Below are 21,331 nucleotides of genomic sequence, written 5' to 3'. Positions count from 1 at the left end.
TTTGTGACGGGCAGTGTGTGGTGTTTGTGATGGGCAGTGTGTGTGTTTGTGACGGGTAGTGCGTGTGTTTGTGACGGGCAGTGTGTGGTGTTTGTGACGGGTAGTGTGTGGTGTTTGTGACGGGTAGTGTGTGTGTTTGTGACGGGCAGTGTGTGTGTTTGTGATGGGCAGTGTGTGTGTTTGTGACGGGCAGTGTGTGTGTTTGTGACGGGCAGTGACTGGGAGTGTGTGTGTTTGTGATGGGCAGTGTGTGTGTTTGTGACGGGTAGTGTGTGGTGTTTGTGACGGGCAGTGTGTGGTGTTTGTGACGGGCAGTGTGTGGTGTTTGTGACGGGCAGTGTGTGGTGTTTGTGATGGGCAGTGTGTGTGTTTGTGACGGGTAGTGCGTGTGTTTGTGACGGGCAGTGTGTGGTGTTTGTGACGGGTAGTGTGTGGTGTTTGTGACGGGTAGTGTGTGTGTTTGTGACGGGCAGTGTGTGTGTTTGTGATGGGCAGTGTGTGTGTTTGTGACGGGCAGTGTGTGTGGTGTTTGTGATGGGCAGTGTGTGGTGTTTGTGACGGGCAGTGTGTGTGTTTGTGACGGGCAGTGACTGGGAGTGTGTGTGTTTGTGATGGGCAGTGTGTGTGTTTGTGACGGGTAGTGTGTGTGTTTGTGACGGGCAGTGTGTTGTGTTTGTGACGGGCAGTGTGTGTGTTTGTGACGGGTAGTGTGTGTGTTTGTGACGGGCAGTGTGTGTGTTTGTGACGGGCAGTGTGTGTGTTTGTGACGGGCAGTGTATGGTGTGTGACGGGCAGTGTGTGTGTGTTTGTGATGGGCAGTGTGTGTGTTTGTGACGGGCAGTGTGTGGTGTTTGTGACGGGCAGTGTGTGTGTTTGTGACGGGTAGTGTGTGTGTTTGTGACGGGTAGTGTGTGTGTGTTTGTGACGGGCAGTGTGTGTGTGACGGGCAGTGTGTGTGTTTGTGACGGGTAGTGTGTGTGTGTGTGTGTTTGTGACGGGCAGTGTGTGTGTTTGTGACGGGCAGTGTGTGGTGTTTGTGACCGGCAGTGTGTGTGTTTGTGACGGGCAGTGTGTGGTGTTTGTGATGGGTAGTGTGTGTGTTTGTGACAGGCAGTGTGTGTGTGTTTGTGACGGGTAGTGTGTGGTGTTTGTGACGGGCAGTGTGTGGTGTTTGTGACGGGCAGTGTGTGTGTTTGTGACGGGCAGTGTGTGGTGTTTGTGACGGGCAGTGTGTGGTGTTTGTGATGGGCAGTGTGTGGTGTTTGTGACGGGCAGTGTGTGGTGTTTGTGACGGGCAGTGTGTGGTGTTTGTGATGGGCAGTGTGTGTGTTTGTGACGGTCAGTGTGTGTGTTTGTGACGGGCAGTGTGTGGTGTGTGACGGGCAGTGTGTTATGTTTGTGACGGGTAGTGCGTGTGTTTGTGACGGGTAGTGTGTGTGTTTGTGACGGGCAGTGTGTGTTTGTGACGGGCAGTGTGTGGTGTTTGTGATGGGTAGTGTGTGTGTTTGTGACAGGCAGTGTGTGTGTGTTTGTGACGGGTAGTGTGTGGTGTTTGTGACGGGCAGTGTGTGGTGTTTGTGACGGGCAGTGTGTGTGTTTGTGACGGGCAGTGTGTGGTGTTTGTGACGGGCAGTGTGTGGTGTTTGTGACGGGCAGTGTGTGGTGTTTGTGACGGGCAGTGTGTGGTGTTTGTGACGGGCAGTGTGTGGTGTTTGTGACGGGCAGTGTGTGGTGTTTGTGATGGGCAGTGTGTGGTGTTTGTGACGGGCAGTGTGTGGTGTTTGTGACGGGCAGTGTGTGGTGTTTGTGATGGGCAGTGTGTGTGTTTGTGACGGTCAGTGCGTGTGTTTGTGACGGGTAGTGCGTGTGTTTGTGACGGGCAGTGTGTGTGTTTGTGATGGGCAATGTGTGTGTTTGTGACGGGTAGTGTGTGGTGTTTGTGATGGGCAGTGTGTGGTGTTTGTGACAGGCAGTGTGTGTGCTTGTGACGGGCAGTGACTGGGAGTGTGTGTGTTTGTGATGGGCAGTGCGTGTGTGTTTGTGACGGGTAGTGTGTGGTGTTTGTGACGGGCAGTGTGTGGTGTTTGTGATGGGCAGTGTTTTGTGTTTGTGACGGGTAGTGTGTGTGTTTGTGACGGGTAGTGTGGTGTTTGTGATGGGTAGTGTGGTGTTTGTGATGGGCAGTGTGTGTGTTTGTGACGGGCAGTGTGTGTGTGTGTTTGTGATGGGCAGTGTGTGTGTTTGTGACGGGTAGTGTGTGGTGTTTGTGATGGGCAGTTTGTGGTGTTTGTGACGGGCAGTGACAGGTAGTGTGTGGTGTTTGTGATGGGCTGTGTGTCTGTTTGTGACGGGGAGTGTGTGTGTTTGTGACGGGCAGTGCGTGTGTGTTTGTGACGGGCAGTGTGTGTGTTTGTGACGGGCAGTGTGTGTGTTTGTGATGTGTAGTGTGTGTGTTTGTGACGGGCAGTGTGTGTGTTTGTGACGGGCAGTGTGTGTGTTTGTGACGGGCAGTGTGTGTGTTTGTGACGGGCAGTGTGTGTGTTTGTGACGGGCAGTGTGTGTGTTTGTGACGGGCAGTGTGTGTGTTTGTGACGGGCAGTGTGTGTGTTTGTGACGGGCAGTGACTGGCAGTGTGTGTGTTTGTGATGGGCAGTGTGTGTGTGTGTTTGTGACGGGTAGTGTGTGGTGTTTGTGACGGGCAGTGTGTGTGTTTGTGACGGGCAGTGTGTGTGTTTGTGACGGGCAGTGTGTGGTGTTTGTGACGGGCAGTGTGTGTGTTTGTGACGGGCAGTGTGTGTGTTTGTGACGGGCAGTGTGTGTGTTTGTGACGGGCAGTGTGTGTGTTTGTGACGGGCAGTGTGTGTGTTTGTGACGGGCAGTGTGTGTGTTTGTGACGGGCAGTGTGTGTGTTTGTGACGGGCAGTGTGTGTGTTTGTGACGGGCAGTGACTGGCAGTGTGTGTGTTTGTGATGGGCAGTGTGTGTGTGTGTTTGTGACGGGTAGTGTGTGGTGTTTGTGACGGGCAGTGTGTGTGTTTGTGACGGGCAGTGTGTGTGTTTGTGACGGGCAGTGTGTGGTGTTTGTGACGGGCAGTGTGTGTGTTTGTGACGGGCAGTGTGTGTGTTTGTGACGGGCAGTGTGTGGTGTTTGTGACGGGCAGTGTGTGTGTTTGTGACGGGCAGTGTGTGTGTTTGTGACGTGCAGTGTGTGGTGTTTGTGATGGGCAGTGTGTGGTGTTTGTGACGGGCAGTGTGTGTGTGTGTTTGTGACGGGCAGTGTGTGTGTTTGTGACGGGCAGTGTGTGTGTTTGTGACGGGCAGTGTGTGTGTGTTTGTGACGGGCAGTGTGTGTGGTGTTTGTGACGGGCAGTGTGTGTGGTGTTTGTGACGGGCAGTGTGTGGTGTTTGTGACGGGCAGTGTGTGTGTTTGTGACGGGCAGTGTGTGTGTTTGTGACGGGCAGTGTGTGGTGTTTGTGACGGGTAGTGTGTGGTGTTTGTGACGGGTAGTGTGTGTGTTTGTGACGGGCAGTGTGTGTGTTTGTGATGGGCAGTGTGTGTGTTTGTGACGGGCAGTGTGTGTGGTGTTTGTGATGGGCAGTGTGTGGTGTTTGTGACGGGCAGTGTGTGTGTTTGTGACGGGCAGTGACTGGGAGTGTGTGTGTTTGTGACGGGCAGTGTGTGTGTTTGTGACGGGTAGTGTGTGGTGTTTGTGACGGGCAGTGTGTGGTGTTTGTGACGGGCAGTGTGTTGTGTTTGTGACGGGTAGTGTGTGTGTTTGTGACGGGTAGTGTGTGTGTTTGTGACGGGCAGTGTGTTGTGTTTGTGACGGGCAGTGTGTGTGTTTGTGACGGGTAGTGTGTGTGTTTGTGACGGGTAGTGTGTGGTGTTTGTGACGGGCAGTGTGTGTGTGTTTGTGACGGGCAGTGTGTGTGTTTGTGACGGGCAGTGTGTGGTGTTTGTGACGGGCAGTGTGTGTGTTTGTGACGGGCAGTGTGTGTGTTTGTGACGGGCAGTGTGTGGTGTTTGTGACGGGCAGTGTGTGTGTTTGTGACGGGCAGTGTGTGTGTTTGTGACGGGCAGTGTGTGTGTTTGTGACGGGCAGTGTGTGGTGTTTGTGATGGGCAGTCTGTGGTGTTTGTGACGGGCAGTGTGTGTGTGTGTTTGTGACGGGCAGTGTGTGTGTTTGTGACGGGCAGTGTGTGTGTGTGTTTGTGATGGGCAGTGTGTGTGTTTGTGACGGGTAGTGTGTGGTGTTTGTGATGGGCAGTTTGTGGTGTTTGTGACGGGCAGTGACAGGTAGTGTGTGGTGTTTGTGATGGGCTGTGTGTCTGTTTGTGACGGGGAGTGTGTGTGTTTGTGACGGGCAGTGCGTGTGTGTTTGTGACGGGCAGTGTGTGTGTTTGTGACGGGCAGTGTGTGTGTTTGTGATGTGTAGTGTGTGTGTTTGTGACGGGCAGTGTGTGTGTTTGTGACGGGCAGTGTGTGTGTTTGTGACGGGCAGTGTGTGTGTTTGTGACGGGCAGTGTGTGTGTTTGTGACGGGCAGTGTGTGTGTTTGTGACGGGCAGTGTGTGTGTTTGTGATGGGCAGTGACTGGCAGTGTGTGTGTTTGTGATGGGCAGTGTGTGTGTGTGTTTGTGACGGGTAGTGTGTGGTGTTTGTGACGGGCAGTGTGTGTGTTTGTGACGGGCAGTGTGTGTGTTTGTGACGGGCAGTGTGTGGTGTTTGTGACGGGCAGTGTGTGTGTTTGTGACGGGCAGTGTGTGTGTTTGTGACGGGCAGTGTGTGGTGTTTGTGACGGGCAGTGTGTGTGTTTGTGACGGGCAGTGTGTGTGTTTGTGACGGGCAGTGTGTGGTGTTTGTGATGGGCAGTGTGTGGTGTTTGTGACGGGCAGTGTGTGTGTGTGTTTGTGACGGGCAGTGTGTGTGTTTGTGACGGGCAGTGTGTGTGTTTGTGACGGGCAGTGTGTGTGTGTTTGTGACGGGCAGTGTGTGTGGTGTTTGTGACGGGCAGTGTGTGTGGTGTTTGTGACGGGCAGTGTGTGGTGTTTGTGACGGGCAGTGTGTGTGTTTGTGACGGGTAGTGTGTGGTGTTTGTGATGGGCAGTTTGTGGTGTTTGTGACGGGCAGTGACAGGTAGTGTGTGGTGTTTGTGATGGGCTGTGTGTCTGTTTGTGACGGGGAGTGTGTGTGTTTGTGACGGGCAGTGCGTGTGTGTTTGTGACTGGGAGTGTGTGTGTTTGTGATGGGCAGTGTGTGTGTTTGTGACGGGTAGTGTGTGGTGTTTGTGACGGGCAGTGTGTGGTGTTTGTGACGGGCAGTGTGTGTGTTTGTGACGGGCAGTGTGTGGTGTTTGTGACGGGTAGTGTGTGGTGTTTGTGACGGGTAGTGTGTGTGTTTGTGACGGGCAGTGTGTGTGTTTGTGATGGGCAGTGTGTGTGTTTGTGACGGGCAGTGTGTGTGGTGTTTGTGATGGGCAGTGTGTGGTGTTTGTGACGGGCAGTGTGTGTGTTTGTGACGGGCAGTGACTGGGAGTGTGTGTGTTTGTGATGGGCAGTGTGTGTGTTTGTGACGGGTAGTGTGTGGTGTTTGTGACGGGCAGTGTGTGGTGTTTGTGACGGGCAGTGTGTTGTGTTTGTGACGGGTAGTGTGTGTGTTTGTGACGGGTAGTGTGTGTGTTTGTGACGGGCAGTGTGTTGTGTTTGTGACGGGCAGTGTGTGTGTTTGTGACGGGTAGTGTGTGTGTTTGTGACGGGTAGTGTGTGGTGTTTGTGACGGGCAGTGTGTGTGTTTGTGACGGGCAGTGTGTGTGTTTGTGACGGGCAGTGTGTGGTGTTTGTGACGGGCAGTGTGTGTGTTTGTGACGGGCAGTGTGTGTGTTTGTGACGGGCAGTGTGTGGTGTTTGTGACGGGCAGTGTGTGTGTTTGTGACGGGCAGTGTGTGTGTTTGTGACGGGCAGTGTGTGGTGTTTGTGATGGGCAGTGTGTGGTGTTTGTGACGGGCAGTGTGTGTGTGTGTTTGTGACGGGCAGTGTGTGTGTTTGTGACGGGCAGTGTGTGTGTTTGTGACGGGCAGTGTGTGTGTTTGTGACGGGCAGTGTGTGTGTGTTTGTGACGGGCAGTGTGTGTGGTGTTTGTGACGGGCAGTGTGTGTGGTGTTTGTGACGGGCAGTGTGTGGTGTTTGTGACGGGCAGTGTGTGTGTTTGTGAGGGCAGTGTGTGTGTTTGTGACGGGCAGTGTGTGGTGTTTGTGACGGGTAGTGTGTGTGTTTGTGACGGGCAGTGTGTGTGTTTGTGATGGGCAGTGTGTGTGTTTGTGACGGGCAGTGTGTGTGGTGTTTGTGATGGGCAGTGTGTGGTGTTTGTGACGGGCAGTGTGTGTGTTTGTGACGGGCAGTGACTGGGAGTGTGTGTGTTTGTGATGGGCAGTGTGTGTGTTTGTGACGGGTAGTGTGTGGTGTTTGTGACGGGCAGTGTGTGGTGTTTGTGACGGGCAGTGTGTTGTGTTTGTGACGGGTAGTGTGTGTGTTTGTGACGGGTAGTGTGTGTGTTTGTGACGGGCAGTGTGTTGTGTTTGTGACGGGCAGTGTGTGTGTTTGTGACGGGTAGTGTGTGTGTTTGTGACGGGCAGTGTGTGGTGTTTGTGACGGGCAGTGTGTGTGTTTGTGATGGGCAGTGTGTGTGTTTGTGACGGGTAGTGTGTGGTGTTTGTGATGGGCAGTGTGTGGTGTTTGTGACGGGCAGTTTGTGTGTTTGTGACGGGCAGTGACTGGCAGTGTGTGTGTTTGTGATGGGCAGTGTGTGTGTGTTTGTGACAGGTAGTTTGTGGTGTTTGTGACGGGCTGTGTGTGTGTTTGTGACGGGTAGTGTGTGTGTTTGTGACGGGCAGTGCGTGTGTGTTTGTGACGGGTAGTGTGTGGTGTTTGTGACGGGCTGTGTGTGTGTTTGTGACGGGTAGTGTGTGTGTTTGTGACGGGCAGTGTGTGTTTGTGACGGGTAGTGTGTGGTGTTTGTGACGGGCAGTGTGTGTGTTTGTGATGGGTAGTGTGTGTGTTTGATGGGCAGTGTGTGTGTTTGTGATGGGCAGTGTGTGGTGTTTGTGACGGGCAGTGTGTGTGTTTGTGACGGGCAGTGACTGGCAGTGTGTGTTTTTGTGATGGGCAGTGTGTGTGTGCATGTTTGTGACGGGTAGTGTGTGGTGTTTGTGACGGGCAGTGTGTGTGTGTTTGTGACGGGTAGTGTGTGTGTTTGGGACGGGCAGTGCATGTGTGTTTGTGACGGGTAGTGTGTGGTGTTTGTGACGGGTAGTGTGTGTGTTTGTGACGGGCAGTGTGTGGTGTGTGACGGGCAGTGTGTGTGGTGTTTGTGACGGGTAGTGTGTGTGTTTGTGACGGGTAGTGTGTGTGTTTGTGACGGGCAGTGTGTGTTTGTGACGGGTAGTGTGTGGTGTTTGTGACGGGCAGTGTGTGTGTTTGTGATGGGTAGTGTGTGTGTTTGATGGGCAGTGTGTGTGTTTGTGATGGGCAGTGTGTGGTGTTTGTGACGGGCAGTGTGTGTGTTTGTGACGGGCAGTGACTGGCAGTGTGTGGTGTTTGTGACGGGCAGTGTGTGTGTGTTTGTGACGGGTAGTGTGTGTGTTTGGGACGGGCAGTGTGTGTGGTGTTTGTGACGGGTAGTGTGTGTGTTTGTGACGGGCAGTGTGTGTTTGTGACGGGTAGTGTGTGGTGTTTGTGACGGGCAGTGTGTGTGTTTGTGATGGGTAGTGTGTGTGTTTGATGGGCAGTGTGTGTGTTTGTGATGGGCAGTGTGTGGTGTTTGTGACGGGCAGTGTGTGTGTTTGTGACGGGCAGTGACTGGCAGTGTGTGGTGTTTGTGACGGGCAGTGTGTGTGTGTTTGTGACGGGTAGTGTGTGTGTTTGGGACGGGCAGTGCATGTGTGTTTGTGACGGGTAGTGTGTGTGACGGGCAGTGTGTGTGTTTGTGACGGGCAGTGTGTGGTGTGTGACGGGCAGTGTGTGTGGTGTTTGTGACGGGTAGTGTGTGTGTTTGTGACGGGCAGTGTGTGGTGTGTGACGGGCAGTGTGAGTGTGTTTGTGACGGGTAGTGTGTGTGTTTGTGATGGGCAGTGTGTTTGTGATGGGCAGTGTGTGGTGTTTGTGACGGCAGTGTGTGTGTGTTTGTGACGGCAGTGTGTGTGTTTGTGACGGGTAGTGTGTGTGTTTGTGACGGGTAGTGTGTTTTTTTGTGAAGGGCAGTGTGTGGTGTGTGACGGGCAGTGTGTGGTGTTTGTGACGTGTAGTGTGTGTGTTTGTGACGGGTAGTGTGTGGTGTTTGTGATGGGCAGTGTGTGTGTGTGTTTGTGATTGGCAGTGTGTGGTGTTTGTGACGGGTAGTGTGTGTGTTTGTGACGGGTAGTGTGTGTGTTTGTGACGGGTAGTGTGTGTGTGTTTGTGACGGGTAGTGTGTGTTTGTGACGGGCAGTGTGTGGTGTTTGTGACGTGTATTGTGTGTTTGTGACGGGCAGTGTGTGGTGTTTGTGACGTGTATTGTGTGTGTTTGTGACAGGTAGTGTGTGTGGTGTTTGTGACGGGTAGTGTGTGGTGTTTGTGACGGGTAGTGTGTGGTGTTTGTGATGGGCAGTGTGTGTGTTTGTGACAGGTAGTGTGTGTGGTGTTTGTGACGGGTAGTGTGTGGTGTTTGTGACAGGTAGTGTGTGGTGTTTGTGACAGGTAGTGTGTGTGTTTGTGACGGGCAGTGTGTGGTGTTTGTGACGTGTAGTGTGTGTGTTTGTGACGGGTAGTGTGTGGTGTTTGTGATGGGCAGTGTGTGGTGTTTGTGACGGGCAGTGTGTGGTGTTTGTGACGGGTAGTGTGTGTGTTTGTGACGGGCAGTGTGTGGTGTTTGTGACGGGCAGTGTGTGTGTTTGTGACGGGTAGTGTTTGTGACGGGTAGTGTGTGTGTGTTTGTGACGGCAGTGTGTGGTGTTTGTGATGGGCAGTGTGTGGTGTTTGTGACTTGTAGTGTGTGTGTTTGTGACGGGTAGTGTGTGTTTGTGACAGGCAGTGTGTGGTGTTTGTGACGGGCAGTGTGTTTGTGTTTGTGACGGGTAGTGTTTGTGTTTGTGACGGGTAGTGTGTGTGTGTTTGTGACGGGCAGTGTGTGGTGTTTGTGATGGGTTGTGTGTGTTTGTGACGCGTAGTGTGTGTGTTTGTGACGGGCAGTGTGTGGTGTGGGACGGGCACTGTGTGGTGTTTGTGACGGGCAGTTTGTGTGTTTGTGACGGGTAGTGTGTGTGTTTGTGACGGGTAGTGTGTGTGTTTGTGATGGGCAGTGTGTGTGTTTGTGACGGGCAGTGTGTGGTGTTTGTGACGGCAGTGTGTGGTGTTTGTGATGGGCAGTGTGTGGTGTTTGTGACTTGTAGTGTGTGTGTTTGTGACGGGTAGTGTGTGTTTGTGACAGGCAGTGTGTGGTGTTTGTGACGGGCAGTGTGTTTGTGTTTGTGACGGGTAGTGTTTGTGTTTGTGACGGGTAGTGTGTGTGTGTTTGTGACGGGCAGTGTGTGGTGTTTGTTATGGGTTGTGTGTGTTTGTGACGCGTAGTGTGTGTGTTTGTGACGGGCAGTGTGTGGTGTGGGACGGGCACTGTGTGGTGTTTGTGACGGGCAGTTTGTGTGTTTGTGACGGGTAGTGTGTGTGTTTGTGACGGGTAGTGTGTGTGTTTGTGATGGGCAGTGTGTGTGTTTGTGACGGGCAGTGTGTGGTGTTTGTGACGGGCAGTGTGTTTGTGACGGGTAGTGTGTGTGTGGTGTTTGTGACGGGTAGTGTGTGGTGTTTGTGACGGGTAGTGTGTGGTGTTTGTGATGGGTAGTGTGTGGTGTTTGTGACGGGCAGTGTGTTTGTGACGGGTAGTGTGTGTGTGTGTTTGTGACGGGCAGTCTGTGGTGTTTGTGACGGGCAGTGTGTTTGTGACGGGTAGTGTGTGTGTGTTTGTGACGGGCAGTGCGTGTGTGTTTGTGACGGGCAGTGTGTGTGTGTTTGTGACGGGCAGTGTGTGTGTTTGTGACGGGTAGTGTGTGTGTTTGTGAAGGGTAGTGTGTGTGTTTGTGACGGGCATTGCGTGTGTGTTTTGTGACGGTAGTGTGTGGTGTTTGTGACGGGCAGTGTGTGTGTTTGTGATGGGCAGTGTGTGTGTGTGTGTTTGTGATGGGTAGTGTGTGTGTTTGTGACGGGTAGTGTGTGTGTTTGTGACGGGTAGTGTGTGTTTGTGACGGGCAGTGCGTGTGTGTTTGTGACGGGTAGTGTGTGGTGTTTGTGACGGGCAGTGTGTGTGTTTGTGATGGGCAGAGTGTGTGTGTTTGTGATGGGCAGTGTGTGTGTGTTTGTGATGGGTAGTGTGTGTGTGTTTGTGACGGGCAGTGTGTGTGTGTGTTTGTGACGGGTAGTGTGTGGTGTTTGTGATAGGCATTGTGTGGTGTTTGTGACGGGCAGTGTGTGTGTTTGTGACGGGCAGTGACTGGCAGTGTGTGTGTTTGTGATGGGCAGTGTGTGTGTGTTTGTGACGGGTAGTGTGTGGTGTTTGTGACGGGTAGTGTGTGGTGTTTGTGATTGGCAGTGACTGGCAGTGTGTGTGTTTGTGACCGTTACAACCCTGGCTCTAGGGATGCAACATGAAGGACACGACAACAAAAGTTTGCCAATCAAAATAAAGTTTTAGTATTAACCCTCATGTGGTGTTCAAAACCCTATAACACCTGTGGTCTTCCCGGGTCAAAATGACCAGACTACAAAAAAATAGCTTATAAATCACTCATTATACCATATTTTCACACAATCTTGGATTCAGTCTTTTTGTCAACTTGTTCTCTTTCAATTAGGACTGGTTTTACATTTCTATTTGCATCTAATTAATCGTAGGCCTCATTTATTTGACAGTAGAGATCTAATTTTTTGAGTAAAAAAACATTATTTTTGAATATTTTTGAATAATTTTGGAAATATTAAATGAAATCTAAAGAAAATTGACACTGTTTATCACACTAGTCTACTTTAATTTTTCACCAGGAATTTTGTTTTGAAAAACTTTTATTTTGTACAAAATGGCACATTGTCACACTTGTGGTCTTCCCGGGTCAAAATGACCCGCCTATAAAAAATAGCTTATAAATCACTCATTATACCATATTTTCACCCAATCTTGGATTCAATCTTTTTGTCAACTTGTTCTCTTTCAATTAGGACTGGTTTTATATTTCTATTTGCATCTAATTAATCGTAGGCCTCATTTATTTGACAGTAGGGATCTCATTTGTTGAGTAAAAAAAACATTATTTTTGAATAATTTTGGAAATATTAAATGAAATCTGAAGAAAATTGGCACTGTTTATCACACTAGTCTACTTTAATATTTCACCAGGAATTTTATTTTGAAAAAAATTTATTTTGTACAAAATGGCACATTGTCACACTTGTGGTCTTCCCGGGTCAAAATGACCCGCCTATAAAAAATAGCTTATAAATCACTCATTATACCATATTTTCACCCAATCTTGGATTCAATCTTTTTGTCAACTTGTTCTCTTTCAATTAGGACTGGTTTTATATTTCTATTTTCATCTGATTAACCGTAGGCCTCATTTATTTGAGATAGGCATCTCATTTTTTTGAGTAAAAAAAAAATATTTTTGAATAATTTTGGAAATATTAAATAAAATCTGAAGAAAATTGGTACTGTTGATCACACTAGTGTACTTTAATTTTTCACCAGGAATTTTGTTTTGAAAAACTTTTATTTTGTACAAAATGGCACAGAATTACACTTGCGGTGTTCCACTGGGCCATTGAGGGCCATTGTTTCAATGGGCCATTGAAAGTGAATGGGAGAGACTGAAACATTTTCAGGAGCATGTTCATTGTTTATGTACACATATGAGCATGTGATGGATTATGGTGAGTTTGGGCTCTTTTTAATCTTAACAATCTCATGTAAATAATGATGTGCCATTTTCCACAATTTATGCATGCTTCATTGAGTTACGAGTTAAAACGCGACATAAGTGCTAGGCTACATCTATATTCAAAGCTCTGTGAGCGCCTGTGGGGGTTTGTGTGTTACAACTCCATTAGGAATATCTTTAGATCCGAGTGATGGATTGTGCTGTGTTTGGGCTCTTTTTAATTGTGATAGTCTACTGAAAATAATGATGTACATTTTTCTAAGATCTGTGCATGCTTCATGAAGTTATGAGCAAAAACCAAACGTGAGAGCTTCATGAGTATATACTTGGCTAGGTGCGTCTGTGGTATTTTTTGTGTTAGAGCGCCATGAGGAATATCTTTAGATCTTGTTGATGGAATATATTGAGTTTGGGCTCTTATTAATCGTGAGCTCCTGCTGTAAATAACGATGTGTCATTTTCCATGATCGATGTATGTTTCATGAAGTTACGAGTAAAAAGGCCAAGTCTAAGCTACCTTGCTTGGCTATGTGAGTCTGTGTGTCTGTAGTATTTTTTGTGTTAGAACTCCATGAGGAATATCTTTAGTTCTGAGTGATGGATTATGTTGAGTTTGGACTCATTTTAATTGTAAGCATCTCCTGTAAATAATGATGTGTCATTTTACACAATCGGAGCATGTTTCATGAAGTTACGAGTGGAAATGTGTCTAAACTTCCATCATCCATGTATGGTTTACACATGGGTCTCTTGAAGGGCTTCTTTTACAAAAATCTCACTCAAGTTTAGAAAAAAGCCTGAAACAATTATGCTTGCTGTATTCTACTAATTGAGACCTTTCAAATGACATATGACACAGGACTATCTGAGCTGTATGATGTATTTGACATATTGCTGAATGTAGTAAAAAAGTAGTTTATAAATTATGAATTTGTTTTTTTCTATTTATCAGCAAATAACTCAGCACTACTTAGGAGTTTATCAAACTGGCTACATTCATTGTAAGCTTCAGACTCTAAGCTTTCAAATGACACCTATTTTAAGTTGATCAAGGTAACAGTTTTGAAAAATATGATTATTTATTTCGCAGCTAGGTGGCGCCTGCGGGGGAACACTCTTGTTTTAGAGTGATAACTCAGCTCTCGTTAGGAGTTGATCAAAGTGATTAGACGCATTAAAAAGCTGAGATTCTAAGCTTTAAAATGATACCTATTTTGTGTTGTTCCATTCATTGTTTGCATTGGTCTCTCCCATTAACTTTCAATGGCCCATTGAAACAATGGCCCACAATGGCCCTCAATGGCCCAGTGGAACACCACAAGTGTAACTCTGTACCATATTGTACACAAGTAAAGTTTTTCAAAACAAAATTCCTGGTGAAAAATTAAAGTACACTAGTGTGATCAACAGTGCCAATTTTCTTCAGATTTTATTTTATTTTTCCAAAAATTATTCAAAAATATTTTTTTTTTACTCAAAAAATGAGATGCCTACTCTCAGATAAATGAGGCCCACGATTAATCAGATGCAAATGGAAATACAAAACCAGTCCTAATTGAAGGAGAACAAGTTGACAAAAAGATTGAATCCAAGATTGGGTGAAAATATGGTATAATGAGTGATTTATAAGTATTTTTTATAGGCGGGTCATTTTGACCCGGGAAGACCACAAGTGTGACTATGTACCATTTTTTTACAAAATAAAAGTTTTTCAAAATAAAATTCCTAGTGAAATATTAGACTAGTGTGATAAACAGTGCCAATTTTCTTCAGATTTCATTTAATATTTCCAAAATTATTCAAAAATAATGTTTTTTTTACTCAAAAAATGAGATCCCTACTGTCAAATAAATGAGGCCTACGATTAATTAGATGCAAATATAAATATAAAACCAGTCCTAAATGAAAGAGAACAAGTTGACAAAAAGATTGAATCCAAGATTGGGTGAAAATATGGTATAATGAGTGATTTATAAGCTATTTTTTATAGGCGGGTAATTTTGACCCGGGAAGACCACAAGTGTAACAAGGTATCAAAACCCCCGCAAAAAAAGTACGAAAATTTTCAAAAAACATTTGAGAAGTAGTTATACCCTTTGGGAACAGAGTCACTAAGTTTCAGTCCAATGCGATAACATTAACTAGTATTTTTGGGAAAAAGAAAATCTTCTCCGGGTCAAAATGACCCGAAGACCACATGAGGGTTCAAGAAAAAGGGGACTGTAGAAGCAGAAACACTACTGCTGCAGTGCTGGCTGCAAAACGAGAGATAGAGAGAGAGTGAGAGCATGTGTCCAAGATTTAAAGTGGCTCCCTTCAGGTGGCACCAATTAACCCATTGATTGCAGGTGAGCTACCAGGGAAACTGCAACGAAACACAGATTAGAACACTCTCACATAACACTCCCACCCTTAAAACATTGCTATAGAATAACCTATGGCAAAGTCAACAAGTACATGAAATATAAACAAGCACTTACGACCTTGACAAAGCATCCGCCAAGACATTGTCATTCCCACGAATGTGGTGGACTGAAAAGTCATATCCCTGCAAGATCAGGCTCCATCACATTAACCTATGCCACTAACCACTAACCATCTATATGGGTGTTGCTTAATAGGGTTAGCTTGGCCTACATCAATGTCATACTCTAGCACATTGGTACAAGATGGAACATCAGAAAACAAGGCCAAATATTGACCAATTAACTGAATAACATCAGAGCGCGCAGAGAGATTTAGATACAACAAATTAATGTCTAAATCAGCCAAGATTTTAAAATTTGGCAATCTACTCTGAGCAATCTCAGAGACAGCAACACATTTTACGGTCTCAGTAGATGGAGCATTCAGTGCTGCCAAGGCCTTGACCTCTGTAGAGCCTGTTTGATTACGGTCAAAGTAAGGTGAAGGTAAATTCACATGGCACATGCGGACTTTCTCTTTACGACCCAGAGTCTTAACCAAGTAGTAACACTTACCAACTTTCCGATCAATGGTATACAGTCCACTATATTGAGCCTGCAATGCAGAACCCAATATTGGTAAGAGCACCAGCACTTGGTCTCCAGAACAGAACACACAATGTTTAGCCTTTTGGTCATACCAAGTCTTCATCTTATCCTGGGCTGCTTTCAAATTCTCTTTGGCCAGTTCACAAGCTCTACTAAGCCTAAAACGAAAATTAGACACAAAGTCCAAGAGGGTTGTAGGAGTAGAATGCTCAACATCTAACCATTTCTCCTTTACCAATTTCAAGGGCCCCCTCACAGTATGGCCAAACACAAGTTCAGCTGGACTGAAACCAAGGAATTCCTGAACCACCTCTCTAACTGCGAAGAGTAGTGGAATGCCATCATCCCAATCTCTCTCAAACTCTTTGCAGTAGGTCTTCACCACAGGCCAAAAATAATGCCTTAACACACAATCCAAAGTTTTCCTGACCCCCAAGTGACCAGACAGACAATGATCATGGGCGAGATACAATAGGTCAGATCGATAAACTTCTGGAACCACCACTTGAAACACACTACTCCAGTCATCCTCACATGGCATTTTTGGATCTGTCCACTTTCTCATCAAAACACCATCACTAACAAAATAACCAGAAGCAACATTTGATAGCACTTCATCAGACACTAAATCTTCAAACATGGGTGACAAAGTGGGGTCTTGCTTTTGCTCAAGAATTAACTGTTCACGAGATGGAAACATCTTTCCACTCCCTGCCAAGTTCATGTCACCTTGGGCCATGAAAGTATCATAAAGTGGAATCACAGATTGACTGTTGGAAGATTTGGCTTCAACTAGCCTCTTAGCAGACATAGCACGAGTAGTTGCACAGACAGGAAAAGTTTCTGGAAATGCCAATTCAAGTTCGTCTGGACCATCTGACTTGAGGACAGTAGAGGTTACTTCAGGGACAGCTAGCACCTTCCCACCAGCTAGATCATTCCCTAGGATAAAGGACACCCCATCTATGGGAATCTGGGAACTAAGTGCCACAACAACATCACCAGAGATTAAATCTGAGATTAATGCTATGTAAAGGCATAGACAAAAATCCCCCACCAAAACCTTTAACAATTACCTCTGAACCTTGAGCTGACTTTTCATTGAAGGACAAGACATCACGTAAAATCACAGATTGAAAAGCTCCAGTATCTCTCCAGATCTTGATAGCTTGCCTGTGTTCAGGGTCAGAAGACAGATACACAAAACCATCCATCAGAAATGATGATGAGCCAGCTAACTCACCTTTCTTGCATGAAACATTAGCAACTGAAGATGCCAAAGGAAGGCTTGGCACAGGGCTTAGAAATGCTACAGTCTTTGTGGACTTCTGTTTCTTACTTAAAACAGGACAATCTGCGATAAGATGGCCTGGTCTCTTACAATAAAAACAAGCCCTTTCTGAAATCAAACCATCATTAGTCATTTTATTGGCAGGTGATGAGGCAAAGGGCACAGACTTTACAAACCAAGACCTACTGTGCTCAATCTGGTCCTGAAACTCAGCCCGTTTGTCACCAAAATGTACCTTATGGGTTAAGACAAACTCATCTGCCAAGATTGCAGCTTGTTCTAAAGTCACTGCCTTCTGCTCATTCAAATAAACCGAAACAACCTCAGGCAGACAGTTTTTAAATTCCTCAAGCAAAATGAGTTGTCTAAGATGTTCCTTACTTTCCACCTTCTGAGATGTACACCACCGATCAAACAGATTCTCCTTCTGTTTTGCAAACTCAACATAAGTGTCGTGAGCAAGTTTTGTACAACCTCGAAAGCGCTGGCGGTAAGCTTCAGGAACCAGCTCATACGCCTTCAATATAGCTGCTTTAACCTCATCATAATTAGCACTCTTCTCAAGGCTTAGAGCGGAATAAGCTTCCTGAGCTTTTCCTACCAAGATACTTTGTAAAAGCAAAGTCCACATAGTCCTAGGCCACTTTGATGTGGTTGCCACCCGTTCAAAATGAGAAATATCTCTCAACATCTTTCTCAGAAAAAGGAGGCACTAACTTAATATATCTACCAACATCAAATGGAGAAACATCACCTCTTGGAGTCAAAGCAGCCGCTTTTAATTCCAACTCTTTAAGAGACCGTTCATGTTCAAGAAGCATTTCTTTCTCTCTTAATTTTCTATCCTTCTCCCTAGCCTCTTGTTCACTCTCTCTTAATTTTGTATTAACCTCTAGCTGTTTCTCCTGGAAAGCTAGCTCTCTGAGCCTAAGCTCAATTGCAGCTTCAGACAAAGGAGCAGTCATGGATTGTGGGGAAACCTGCTTAACCTTCAAGACACCATTGTCAATCAAAACACTTCTAATGATTTCCTTCACACTATCCTTCAGTCGCTTCTCACTACTTGTGATGTGAATATCATAATGAGAGGACAACTGCAAAAGTTGATCCTTTGTGAAAAACTCAAGTAACTCCTCTGAAGGTTCCTTTAGGAAGTCTTCTAAAGAAGCCATTACTAAACTCAACACTAACTACACTTAAGTAGTAACACTACTTCCTACACAGAAGTTCAGCCAACACAACAGGTCCAGTAGCACACAGCTACAAAAATGACAATAGCAGTAAAAATGCTCTCAAACAAAGCTTTTAAAGCCTTAAACAGAAGTAGAACAAACCCAACCACAGAAGATTACTCACCCCAAGCAATCACGGCTATCTAAAGGCAATACTGGGCATTAGCCTACACAAAAGTCCACAAAGGAACTTCACCCAAACACTGCTAACACACTAAAGTTAGGATCATGGACCAAATAAACACTACAGTACCTCAAAAAAAATATTTAACTCACCTAACTTAAGTATTCCTCTTTCACTTCCATCAAAAAGTGAGCATGGTTGCTGAGCTCCAACAATACAAAGCACATGAGATACACCCGGATACCTGCCTAACACTTCTAACTCCTATCTATCTTCTGAGGTGTACCGGGCACGAGGCGACTTTAAAAGCAAAAACTCAGCAACTGTGAGCCATTTAATCAAAGGTCACAGTTCTGAAATGCTTACCCCCGACAGAGAACAAGTCTCCACCCAGAATAACCTCGAAAACAAAAAAGGAAAAATAACAAAAGAGTGAACCGATGGAAGGATCGAATAATTAACCCAGCTGGAACTCTCACCCTTCCTAACCGGGAAAACTCATGCATATACTCAAAAATACTCAAACAAACAATTCTCACCAAATGATCTCAATCAAAGGGAATAAACAAATACAGTCCCCAAAATATCAAAAGAAACAAATGCTTTTTACCAACCAAATTGGACGAGCCCCCATTATGTTACAACCCTGGCTCTAGGGATGCAACATAAAGGACACGACAACAAAAGTTTGCCAATCAAAATAAAGTTTATTTAGTATTAAAGAAAAAGGGGACTGTAGAAGCAGAAACACTACTGCTGCAGTGCTGGCTGCAAAACGAGAGAGAGAGAGAGTGAGAGCATGTGTCCAAGATTTAAAGTGGCTCCCTTCAGGTGGCACCAATTAACCCATTGATTGCAGGTGAGCTACCAGGGAAACTGCAACGAAACACAGATTAGAACACTCCCACATAACAGTGACGGGCAGTGTGTGGTGTGTGATGGGCAGTGTGTGTGTTTGTGAAGGGCAGTGTGATGGGCACCGTGTGTTTATGACGGGCAGTGTGTGTGTTTGTGATGGGCAGTGTGACGTGCAGTGTGTGCGTTTATGACGGGCAGTGTGACGGGCAGTGTGTGTGTTTGTGACGAGCAGTGTGTGTGTTTGTGATGAGCAGTGTGTGTGTTAGTGATAGTGTGGCCTGGTGCTGGCAGTGCCTGCTGGGATGTGTGTTTGCACGAACCGGCTTCGAGCTGAACAGCAGAGCACAGTTATAATAATGCACATCTACATCTCATACACCACAGTTTGGGATGTGTGTTTGGTGTGTGGACTGAATAGAAGCAAAAATGCACTTTTGTTTTCCCATGAATGTTTTTTTTTTCCACATACAATTACAATTAATAGTATAACGATCTATAGATGTGAAAAATATTTCAGCTTCTGCACTGCTCTCATTTACTCTTCAATTTTAGTATATTATTACACTGCAAAAAAAAAAAAACCTTTTACCTTATTTTTCAAGTTGCCTTGAATACAAATGTTTAATAAATGAGATTATGTAAATCTAACAGTAAAAATTTAATAGTAGGAAGAAGACATTAGACTCTTTTCATTTTTAAACAATACCTTAAAAACTTTTTATTTCTAAATGGATTTAAAGCACAGAGTTTACATAATAAACACGCTTGACATTTTGATATGCCGTACAAATAGCACATTGATTTTCATCTGCTCTTAAATCACTTTCAAAATATCAGTGAAAAATTCTTTACAAAACAATAAAAATAATAATAATAAAATGGTTTGACAGCAAAAACTAGATGAGAGAGTCTGGTTTCAGATGTCCGTACAGTCGTAGATTTTCACCGAAGATCCTCAAGGCAAAAGTTGTTGAAAGAAGAAATACAATCAGACAGTCGGACATACATCTACGTACATCTATAGAGTCACGATGAACAGAGAGGGTCGTTAGAGGGATTAATGATTAGATTGCTCAGACTGAATGGAATGAAACCTAAAGATGGCAGTATGGAGCTAATTATGAGATTACAGAGAGATCACCAGAACTAAAGCAGAAACGGGTCTGAGAGCAGCAGGACTGATTGCGATGAAGAGCTGGAGGTGTACATTACTGAAACTGTTTTCTGCTTACAGACACATATGTGCATAGACCAGTGTTGGCAAGTTATTTAGCATTTTTATGACTTTTTTTTTTTTTTTAAGAATACAAGCCAGAACATATATTTATAAAGACTGTACAGAAGAACAGAAACACTTTAGCTGAACCAGATAAACTTTAAAAACACTTTCACACAAAAATAAACATTCTTCACAAAGAGCTGCTTGTGACATCAAACCACGTCCATCAAATACACACGTAAAACATGTGGAATGCGTCAGTGTGTCAGTAATAATAACCTCGATTTGCCTCGATAATTTTCTGTTCTATTCTCATTTTCAGCTCCGACACGAGAGCGGAGCTGATGCCAGTGCCGTCTGTGCGACTGATGGAGCCGGAGCTGCGACTGATGGACCCGGACACCGAGGGCACGTCCCGCTGGTCCTGCTGAGACCCGGTCGGCCCGGACACCGAGGGACCGTCCCGCTGGATACGCTGAGACCCGGTCGGCCCGAACACTGAGGGAACGTCCCGCTGGATACGCTGAGACCCGGTCGGCCCGGACACCGAGGGCACGTCCCGCTGGATCCGCGCGGTCGGCCCGGTCGCTGCTAGAGGGGGAGGGAGGACCGGAGCGCTGGGAATGGGTCGCTTGGTTCTGGAGCTGCTGTTGTTTCCCTTGAGCTTGTCACTCGTGTCTTCATCATCCTCATCATGGTTACGGTCGTGTCCAAACGCTGGCCTGAAGCTCCAGTGCTGAGGCTCTTTGGCCCTCCTGCGAATGATGCGCCGTGCTGGCCTGATCCTATTGGACTTTGTGTTGCGAAAGAACAGCAGAGTGGAGATCAAAACTGTCAGCAAAACCATAACAGAGATGAAGCCGACCGCCAGACCAAGAGCTTTCAGTGGATTCTCTCGGCTCTGCATTAGAAACGTGGCCATGGGCCCTCTGAGCCCGTTCTGTCAAAAGAGAAAGAAATATTACAAGAAAGGGTTGTAAATAATGTACACAACATGAAGAAGTACCGTAGTTGCACCATGGTACGATAAAACAACTGTATATACACACACACACACTCCAGATTCCTGTATCAAGGCATTCGCATTATACCCCAAAGTGCTGTATCACAAACACAGATATAAATAAAATAATCATCCAAAGCCGTTGAATTCCCCCAGCGCACACACATTGACCCCTGACCCTGGTCTCACCGGCTCAGTGATGTCGATGTTCACGACCGCTGTGGTGCTGAAGGACGGAGAGCCTCGATCCCGGGCCTGGACCAGAACTGACCACCTGCAGTCCTTCTGTCTGGTGATGTTCTGCACGATCTCCATAGACCTGATGTACGGCTTGAGCTTAATCTCTCCTGTGGACGAGTTAATGTCAAAGATGTCGCCTGGATCGGCTTTCATGATGGAATATTCAATGATGTTATTGGGTTCCTCTGCGTCCTCATCCACAGCCTGAACACAAACCGGAGTCAAGTCTCAATCATCACATTCACATTTACACCATTAGTGACGATCTCCTTCATCTAAGCTGGTTGTGGGATCATGGGAGTTCATGATGAGAGATTCAGGCTAATCCACTATGGGGGCCAATTTAGTTAAAGAACGAAAACTACAAGCCCACAAACCTGTATTTGCACCGGCGCCCC

At 46.3% G+C, this 21,331-nt stretch overlaps 1 protein-coding gene across 2 annotated transcripts in view; it reads right to left on the bottom strand.

The window, feature by feature from the left end:
- Window positions 1-19,168: 19,168 nt before the first annotated feature.
- LOC308706427 (cadherin-related family member 1a) overlaps window positions 19,169-21,331 on the bottom strand; it is a 14,229-nt gene continuing 12,066 nt past the window's right edge. For both annotated transcript variants that reach the window (XM_081392052.1, XM_081392053.1), the window contains exons 15-17: window positions 21,311-21,331; window positions 20,883-21,137; window positions 19,169-20,630 (exon numbers count right to left, since the gene is read on the bottom strand). The exon at window positions 21,311-21,331 is cut by the window's right edge and continues 208 nt beyond it. In XM_081392052.1, the coding sequence (XP_081248178.1) occupies window positions 19,956-20,630; window positions 20,883-21,137; window positions 21,311-21,331 (951 nt within the window). In that variant the 3' untranslated portion in view covers window positions 19,169-19,955. The remainder of the gene's footprint in view (window positions 20,631-20,882; window positions 21,138-21,310) is intronic.

Source organism: Scardinius erythrophthalmus (assembly GCF_964197995.2).
Source record: "Scardinius erythrophthalmus genome assembly, chromosome: 18".
In the NCBI taxonomy this organism is placed as follows: domain Eukaryota; kingdom Metazoa; phylum Chordata; class Actinopteri; order Cypriniformes; family Leuciscidae; genus Scardinius; species Scardinius erythrophthalmus.
This window is presented reverse-complemented; position numbering and strand designations above follow the sequence as displayed.